Raw genomic sequence first — 9,851 nt, forward strand, 5'->3', positions numbered from 1 at the left:
ATCGGCGTGCATGCGATGCGAGATCAGTTTGAATCAAGTGAAAATCGTGAGCAGTTGTGTGTACAAGATTACGAAAATAGATGTCTTCCTTGTCCCGTGAAGAGATCACCATTCTCGTTCTATCCCGTCGTTTAGTTCAATCTCCCTTTGTTCAATGTTACTTGTTTCAGTGAACTGCTCGAAATCCAAATAGCAGTATTAGATATTGATTCGCGCGTTACGGGGATTTCCTAGTGTCTCTCGCTTCTCTCCATTTATCGCATCGGTTATTGGTTTCTCTATTGTATTTATTTCCTTTGTTCCTTTCCATTCGGTACGGATATCGGCTTCGCTGCTTGCTAACCGTTGGTTTTGTTTTCTTGTTCGTAGGACGAGCCCTGCCACATTACGCCGCCGTTCTGGACACTTTAAGGGCAAGCATGGAGCAGAAGAAGAGACGAACGGCCGTCAAGAATGAAAACGGTGTATGCTGGGATCTTGGCAAAATGGCCTATCATTGCCCTATATGTAACGCGGGCTACACTTATAAGAAAACGTTGAGGACGCATATGAAGTACGATTGTGGCAAGGAGCCGAGATTTAAGTGTCCTTATTGTAACAAGAGGGACAAGTGTTCGTCGAACATTTACAAACACATCAGAATGCGACACGACGGGATGCCTGTGATTGTGCATAGAAATTAAAAAAAGAGAAAAAAGAAAAAAAGAAAAAGAAAAAAAAAAAAAACAGTCACTCCTGTTTGCACTCATCGAATTTTCATTCGCGCGTTTTTGGTAGTTCGCAAAACTCCTGCGGTTGGCCTTAGTTTGACAACAGTGTTTACCCTCTGATCGTAATGTCGCGATCAGTTGTCTATTCGGTACGTGTAGCTTGTCGATCATTTGGACTGTTTCACATTTCAAACTAAACGGTAACTCAACGCGATGCGCATCGAAGAAAAATGAAAAATTTACGTTCGTTTCTCGTAGTATGTAATCTTTCTGACGCTTCAGAGTACGTGTATTCGGTATTTTCGCAAATCGTAAGTCCCTATGGTAGGGGAGGATGAAAAAAAGAAAGAGCAAGAGAGGGAGCAGAGGAAAGAGAAGAGGGAAAGGAGGGTGGAGAGTAACGAAGAGAAGAAGGAAATGGAACGGAAAGTAAGAGAAAAGAAAGGAAAAGAAAAGAAAAACATAGAGATCATAAGTATATACTATTCGTTGAAATCAACGAAGTATTCGCAATCATTCCAAAATGATTGCTAGATAGACTGATACACGCGATGGATAGATATGAGAGATAGACTGATACACGATGTATCGTGTATTATTTACCTAAATAAAATCGCCAGACCTTTAACCCGTGATACTATGTATTTTGCGAGTGTAACATTATTCTCAATTATTCCAGACAGTTGTTCGCGTTCCGATCGCCGTCCCTTCTCCTTTTCACAAATGCAAAGATATACACACTCGCGCACATATGCAGAGACATACACACACGAGCGTGCGCACACAGACAGACACATGGACAGAGAGACGCGTATTTGAACGCGTTGACATCATTCGATCAGTAGGTTTGCAAACATGTCTATTGATGTAAACGGGATTGAGGTGAAAAATGTGACGAGAAGAGAATAGTTTACAGCGGAGCAGTTTTTTAGTTTTTCTGTTCGTATTGTTTTGTCATGTTTATCCTGAACGTGATAGCGATTAGACACACATGTCGATACCATCCCGCGTTAGATCCGTTCGCAGGACCTATTCAGAGACAAATATTGCATATAGTTTCGGCAAACGGTAGCAAGTGAGACGATGCAGGACTAACTGTCCTGATTCTTTTCAGATGTACGGATATTGGAGTGGCCAAACGTGAGGACGCAGGCCGCGGTCTCGAGTTACATCTGTTCAAAGTGCAACGCAGGATTCCGAAGGATGTGGGACCTGATTAGACACAAGTGTGGCCAGATTCCTAGATACGCGTGTCCTTATTGCCATAAGAAGGACAATTCATCCTCGAACGTTTACAGGCACATCAGACGGTGGCATCCTAAATTGCCAGTCGGTGTGAACAAAATGTTTTGAACGGTGTTAAAATTCTGCCGGTGAAGTATTGTAGTTTAGAATCATCAACACGAATCGAACTCGATCGACCGTTTTCATTCCTTGGTTTTCTCAACTCTTTTAGACTGTTCGTAATTTTATTCGTATCGAGATAGCGACACCATGCGTGTGTCGAGCTGGCACGCATTGTAATGACACAGTTACAAATCTTCATATGTATGCGAACGAAAAAAAAGGATTTCGTCGATCCGATATTTTATGTGTCTCTGAGCGCGTGTGCGTGTATGCGTGAATTTGCGAATGTGCGAACATCGAAATGCGTAGGTGCATGTAGGTACTTGTGCGAGGGAGGAAACAGACAAGATTGGCGCGCGCGTTGATCCGACATTCGAGAGAAACTCACGAGAGGAACTCGCTTCTGAAACGAGGATCTACGAGCTCTATGATGTTCCTTTGGTGTTCCACTCGATTACGTGTGATTATAAATAACGCTTTGTAGATACATCTATCTACGCTTCCATTGAATGAAATTTGACAATTGTTAATTTTCATAATTACGTATATACACGTATATCGGCATAGAAATCGTGGGATCTTCCTACGTGCGGAGTTATGAAAACTCGAGCTTCGCTATATATCGTGTTTGTGTTTTAATTTTTCAGAGTGGAACGACTCGTCCCGTTCGAAGACGAACGCGGCGAAGTGTTTGCAGTGCGGCAAGACGTTTCTCAAGCAAAGGGACTTGGTTTTCCATGCGAAGCACGCGTGCGAACAGAAACGCAAGAGCAGCCGTAGCGTGAAAAGCGCCGGAGCTTTTCTCTACGGCGGCAATTTGGACTGCAATCAATGCGGGAAGACGTTTAAAAGACGGAAAGATCTGAATTACCACATTCGTCATTTATGCGGGATTCGGGGGATACAGTGTCCTTATTGCAGCAAGTGTTACACGTATACATCTAACGTTAAGTACCACATAAGTCGTTGCCACGCAGGAAAGGAGGTTTATTACAATAAACTGCTTTGAGCGATTTGATTCCCGTGATTTGTCCATTGTCATGATGCATCGTCTTTAATCGGTGATCGATCCGATCTCTCGTCTTAACGTATTTCTTGTCGTGGCGATGCCGTTTCTAAATATCTTTTCAAAAAAAAAAAAAAGAAAAAAAAAGAAAAAAAAAGGAAATTCGATCATACTCGAACTTTCGTAATCGTCATCTTTCTGTCTCTAGTCATTCGATCATCGAACCCGCGAGCACTTCATTTCAAAGCTGGACGATATCGTTGTGATAATTGTAAAGCAGATCTCGTAAGCATCATGTGTAACGTGTTTGAAAACGATTAAAAGCTCGATGAATTTTCAGTTCCCGTTGTGTTCATCTTTTCTTATGTGACCATTGTATCTCGCGTATTTTCTCGTACGTCCTTTTCTTTTTGTCTTTTCTATTCATATATATATATATGTGCGTGTGTGCGTGCGTGTGTGTGTGTATACACAGAGTGTTCTCGGATTAAATCGCCAAACTTTAGATATCAATGTAGGATCGTAAAACGGATAAATTTCTCCTGTATAAGTATGCTCGTAAATGCTTTTTTCAGGAGATATTTATTACTAAAATTGTAGGACTTAGTAACGTATGCCATCGACATAATTCAGGTATATCACGTATACTAAAGAAAATTGTTGTACTTATTACTAAAAATAATTGTAATTATTACATATGTTGCTCAAAATGATTACCTTCAGCTTGGAGACAAGCATTAATCTCGGAAACACAGATATTTCAAAGTTATCCATTCCTTTTAATAACTTTAGAAGTAAATATCTCTAGAAAGAAGCATTTGCGAGCATACTTCCAGAGGAAAAATTTGTTTGTTTTGGGGTCCTAAATTTGTATTTAAAGTTTGGCGATTTAACCCGGCAACACTCTGTATATAAATATACATATATATATATATATGTATATTTAGATACCGGAACCGAACTTTCCTCTCTCATTATCCCCAAGTTTCTCTCCGTCCTCTCTTCTGTCCTCTCTCTCTCTCTCTCTCTCTCTGTCGCGTTTCTTCAACAACGTTTTCCATTGCACGGTACAAAAGTTTACAGTTCACCATGGTTTTGAAGTCGATTAACCATCGTATATCTTGATGTTTCCAGGTGACTATCAGCGAGAGCAGTTTTACAAGTGGAACAGTGCGGACTCTGTTAACTATTCGCCAGAGATGAATAGGTATAGATATCACCCGAACGAGCGTAAAAAATTTGAATGTCTCAACTGCGGATGTCGTTTCACCCAGAAGACCACCATGACCAGGCACCTGCGGTACTTTTGTGGCCAAGGACATCGCTATCAGTGTCCTTATTGCGACATGAAAGCCTCGTGTTCATCCAATATTTACAGACACGTGAGATCGAGACACGTCGGATACAAAGCTCACGCGATTAAACTCTTTTCCTCGATCAATCCTCGTCGAAGCATGTATGATTAGAAACGAATGGTTCAAGGCAGATTGGTTGAGATCGTTGATTACAACAGTAATCGAGACGAAACGAAACGAAACGAAACGAGACGAGACGAGACGAGACGAGATGAGATGAAACGAAATGATTTTCGTTCAATTGGATCGAAGCTCAAACCAAAACGAATCGAGGCTGCTCTAGTGACGTAAGATCGTGTAAAATTTTTTACATATTCTCCAATGTAAAATATATGTGTCTTTCTGTATCAGTCTCTGGTCGCATTGCTCTTTCGGTACATCGTCCCATACTAGCCAGCTTTGCTTGATCGACGTTTCAACGAGGATTTTGCCCGTTCTTTTTTGTTCCCTCGGAACACGACCATCAAGATCCTCGTTGAACGTCCCCTCTTGCTGATCCAGATATATATATATATACATATATGTAAAAAAAAAAAAAAAAAATGGATTTTCCTTCGAACCTTAATTTTCTTTTACTTTCTCTATATCACGACGACTCGGAACGATGCACTCACGATGCACTCCTGGACCGGAAAGTGCTTCGAAAACAGCCCCATACATCGTGCTGTTTTCCGCTAACACGTTTCTTCGATATTTCAGGTGTTTGCCAGAACGTGCCAAGGAGGCGGCGGAAAGTGTATTCCGTGAACAAGAGTCACTATTGTCCGCGCTGTAATCGTGGCTTCACACTAAAGAAAAACATGACGCGGCATCTGCGTCACGAGTGCGGCATGGAACCGAAATATCAGTGTCCCTACTGCGACAAACCTTCCAAGTTTACCCAGAACATTTACGCCCACATCAGGAAGTATCATCCTGGTCAGGTGTTGTGCTTTAAACGGCTCTACTGAACTTGACTGTCCACCACGACGTTCTTCATTCGCCCCGGTTATGGAATTCCTTCGAATATGACTCCACTCGACGTCATCGATCCATGTCAGAGGAACCATAAAAAATAAAATTATCAATCCTAGTCTACGGAGTCTTTTCATTTGCATTCAAGAGCGTAAAAAAAAAAGAGGCGCGCGCGCTCGCTCGGCTAACCATGCTGCTAAATTTGATTTCAGGTTTTGCCAAATCAAGAACAGAGGGAGATCTCTCGCCGTCGAATCGTTTGTTTCCGACGATGCCGTACGGCGTCACGATGGATGGTTAACTTCGCAACCTGCGAGCGAGCTTTCATTATTTATCACACTGAAATGTTCGTCGCCTCTTTTTCGTTTTCCATTTTCTTCCTTTAGCGAGAAGCTAAAACTAGCCGTGTATCGTTTTTTTACTTGTGTCATTTTATTCCGAGATTTTGCTTTTTCTTTTTTTTTTTCTTTAATGCGCTCCTCAAGGGGACTAAAGCGGAAAACCTTATTAATGTGCTCTTGCTCCGAAAGGCGGGAGACCTTCCCGGCAAGAGGATTCGCGCGATACATTTCGTAGATTGATCCACAACAGTTGCTTTTAAATGTTTTGTGCTTACTTTCGTTCTTTTTTTTTTTTTCATTGTAGACTGGAGTTGCCGGAATCGAAATTTTTCGAAAAACGGTTAACTTCTGTCGTAGTACGAGAGTGATGAAAGGGAAGGAAAGGAAGAAACAGTGTGTGTGTGTGTGTGTGTGTGTGAGAGAGAGAGAAAGAGACTAAGAGATATGGAGGAAGAACCTGAAATTACTACTCTATATGTGTCGTCGAGCTAATGTTTGTCTGTTAATAATGTCACTTACCGAGAAAACTACCGTATAATTTCCAGTGATGTTCAACCTGTCAACATTGCCTTACTTGACCGTCGTGACTACGGATCGAAGAAGAAGGTGCTACGAGACCGGTATGCTTCCAACAGTGAACACCGCATCGCGAGGTAGCTTTGAATGTCCCAAGTGTCAGAAGACGTACAAATGGTATCGAGGACTCCACAGACATTTGAAATACGAATGTGGTAAGGCACCACGCTTCCAATGTCCGCACTGCATGTACACCGGCAAACACAGGTCGCACGTGTACTCGCATATCAAGAGCAATCATAGCGATCGGCCGATTTACGCTCTGGACACTCAACAGGGTTGAAGTGTATGTCGTCCCATATTCGCTCACGCCAATTCACCTGATTCTACTATCGACGCCCTCTATCCAAACGAGGATATGCCCTTCGCATGCTTTAGTAACCGAACATTACTCGAATGGTATACTTTCACGACGGATGCGAATATAGCGAAGTATGCGTACAAAGATTGATTCCGTAGTTGGGATTACCTTTCACATGTTGTACATTTCTACTCGTAGTCACTGTGTTATAGCGAAATAAATGATTGCTTAGCGATAGTAGCGACTCACTTTCTTCATTTTCGATCGTCACGGTTTTCTGTATTCGCATTCTGTATACTCGCTCGTTGGCCACATTACTATGATGTACGACAATAAAGAAGTATAAAGGAATCTGAAGTCAAAAGAAACACTTACCATTGGTTCACGCTTTTGTCTCATTTTCGTTTAGTTTCGTTTAGTATAAAATTGCTATTTCAAGTCCTGCGTTCTGCGAATCTATCGCTGTCGAGCTAGAATGCTGTATATCAACCTCCGTATCGTGTCATGATACACGAACGTTCGAAACGAAGAATATTTTGAAATGTTAACTGCGAATGACGATACTTTCGCATCATGAAAAGTTTCATTTTCGTTAATTTTTTGTTAAACCACAGTCAACTTATTAATGTTTCACTAGTTCTTACATTGACATTACTTGTGACATGTATATTAATAAATAAAATATCGGTGAAAATAATAAAAATAGTCAAGTAAATTTTATTAATAATAAAGCAAGATACATTACTCTTTAGTATTTGGAATGCTCTACTTCAAATAGGATACCTTGTTTAATAACCGTAATTTGCTTTCTGTCTGACAAAATATTTCAAACGAAAATCAAAGAATGGTGTCGAAAGGAACACGATTTTCATAGGTATTTTACAATTTTTATATTTCAGATGAGATCATATTTTTTTAATGCCTTGGTCAATGTAATTATAGAAAAGTATTTAACTGTTTATGCTGAGAAAAGTTTAGGATACATTTTTCATCTAAATATTTTCTAATATTCAGTTATATTTATCCTAAACTAATGGTATTTATATGGCATTGACTGCTTAATGTACTTTTCTACTCGAAACAACAAATAACGTGCATCATTCAAAGCATTAAAAAATACGATCCCATTTAAAACAAAACGCAATCGATCTCCATACGTTCACCTACGAAAACAATGTTCTTTCGAGTAATCAATTTTCGTTTGAAATATTTTATATTTCGTCGTACGACAATTTATATTTTGTCATCATAAGAAAATTACAGTTATTACGTATATGCTTCTTTGAAGTATGATATTTTACGTACTAAAAAGCAACTTCCTGTTTTAGTATTAATAATGGACAATTTTCTTTTCACTTGATTGCAAAATGTGTACATGTTGTAAATAATGTTAATGTATAAGCTGGTGGAAGATTAGCATATTGACATTGCTTCGAAGTTGAAAAAAAGTTTTCATAGGAAAACGGAGCACCGCAGTTCAAAGTTTTTCAAATCTTTCTGAAGAAAATAATTAAGTTTCTGTCAGTAGTTCCAATCAACAAGTCTCCGCGATGAATTTTACGGCGCTAGCGTGACAAAATTCAGCGTTGAATTTCGAGATCAAGGTCGATCATTTTGCAACTTTCCTTAATAAATCTTCATCGATTCAAAGGTGAAGAATCGCTCCGCGAGATTTTCATTTTTCCCCGTTCTCTTTCATCGAACAGTATTTCGATTTCGCCCGAAATCTGCTGCCGTTTCAACCGAGTCCGCCCTCTGCGGCGTATCGAGTGTTCAATGTCATTGGCTGGCGATCTTTCACAACTAATCGTTCGAAAATTTGTCCTCTTTTTCAGATTCTGAAAGATGCAGCTGGAACACGGGATCTCGAACCTCGATTGAGCACTGCGAACAAAAGCGACACCCGTGCCCGAATTGTTCTCGTACCTACAAACATCGAAGTAACATGATACGACATTTTAAGTATGAGTGCGGAACACCTCAGAGATTTGAATGTCCTTACTGCAAACACCATCTTCGCCAACGTACCACCGTGTGGACGCATATACGCACGTTTCATCCGAAATATGAACTTTACTGCATCGATGTCGCTACGAACGTAAAACTCTACCATCAGGAACATCGGACCAAGTAGCTCGCAGATGTCCCTTTCGTCGTTTCAACATCGCTCAATCTTTCTATCTTTCTTTATCTTTTGCTATTTCGTTTTGTCTCGTGTCACCTTATTATCTTTCGTCTCGTCTCGTCTCGTCTCGTCTCGTCTCGTCTCGTCTCGTCTCGTCTCGTCTCGTCTCGTCTCGTTTCGTCTCGTCTCGTCTCGTCTCGTCTCGTCTCGTCTCGTCTCGTTTCGTTTCGTCCCGTCTCGTCTCGTCTCGTCTCGTCTCGTCTCGTCTCGTCTCGTCTCGTCTCGTCTCGTCTCGTCTCGTCTCGTCTCGTGTTATATCGTATGGTGGCGTGGCATGGCGCGTATGCGTACTCGCGGACTTTCGAGTGTGTGCGTTTTGCGTGGAGTTGCAAGCCAAAGCAAAGCCGGTACACGATACATATGTGTATGAATGTGCGTGTCGTGTACGCATAAGTTCTTCTACTTCCAATCGTAGCGATTTGATTTGTCTTCTTTGGAGCGTCATGTAGATTGTGCATGCACAGGGTCACTACTTTTTTCATCCTTTTTATCTTCTTAGTACGGTTAAGTAGAAAGTAACATTTCGTTCAATGTATCGCAAAACACGCGGTATCATGCAACGATGATTACGATCGATTACGATTATAATGGACGGTGGCCTCGTCTTTCCATCTTTTATCTTACGTTTTTTTAATTCGAGAGTTCATTCGTCTTTGTAAATAGATTGGTTCGTATTCGATATTTCACTTCCATTTTAACAAACAATTTTTTATTTAAGTACAGTTAATTAATAAACGATTCTACATCCCATTAGACCTTGTCGCGCAGTTGCAGTCAACTTGAAAAATGGAAACTAATCACTAGATACGTGTCCGAGGTACCGAAGGTTGTCCCTGGCAATTGTGTTTCATACAGAAATAAAATAAATGGACAAATACAATACGAGAAGGCAAACGAAAATGGTCGGTATCCTATGTTGCCCTGTTGTATCTTTTTGGAGTAACCTCGAAAATAAACGTAGTTCAGATTTCAATTATTTCGTTTTGGCTGAGTACACGCAGGCTTAAAGATAAACAATGACCTTGTTTTGTTTTACGCAATAATACGACGAATTTAATATATATATATATATATAT

At 40.5% G+C, this 9,851-nt stretch overlaps 1 protein-coding gene across 11 annotated transcripts in view; it reads left to right on the plus strand.

Moving 5' to 3' along the window:
• Positions 1 to 8,739, plus strand: part of LOC122537771 (longitudinals lacking protein-like) — a 75,138-nt gene extending 66,399 nt beyond the window's left edge. Inside the window, exons 7-8 of one of the 11 annotated variants that reach the window (XM_043671309.1) lie at positions 4,198 to 4,363; positions 5,118 to 5,314. In XM_043671309.1, the coding sequence (XP_043527244.1) occupies positions 4,198 to 4,363; positions 5,118 to 5,193 (242 nt within the window). In that variant the 3' untranslated portion in view covers positions 5,194 to 5,314. Of the gene's footprint in view, positions 1 to 369; positions 1,346 to 1,747; positions 1,798 to 1,824; positions 2,645 to 2,704; positions 3,406 to 4,197; positions 4,772 to 5,117; positions 5,494 to 6,258; positions 6,828 to 8,425 lie in introns of those variants that run through there. The other 10 variants (XM_043671296.1, XM_043671292.1, XM_043671307.1 and 7 more) reach the window with 10 other exon arrangements.
• Positions 8,740 to 9,851: the final 1,112 nt, after the last annotated feature.

Source organism: Frieseomelitta varia, unplaced genomic scaffold (genome assembly GCF_011392965.1).
Source record: "Frieseomelitta varia isolate USP_RPSP 00005682 unplaced genomic scaffold, Fvar_1.2 scaffold_930, whole genome shotgun sequence".
NCBI classification, from domain to species: domain Eukaryota; kingdom Metazoa; phylum Arthropoda; class Insecta; order Hymenoptera; family Apidae; genus Frieseomelitta; species Frieseomelitta varia.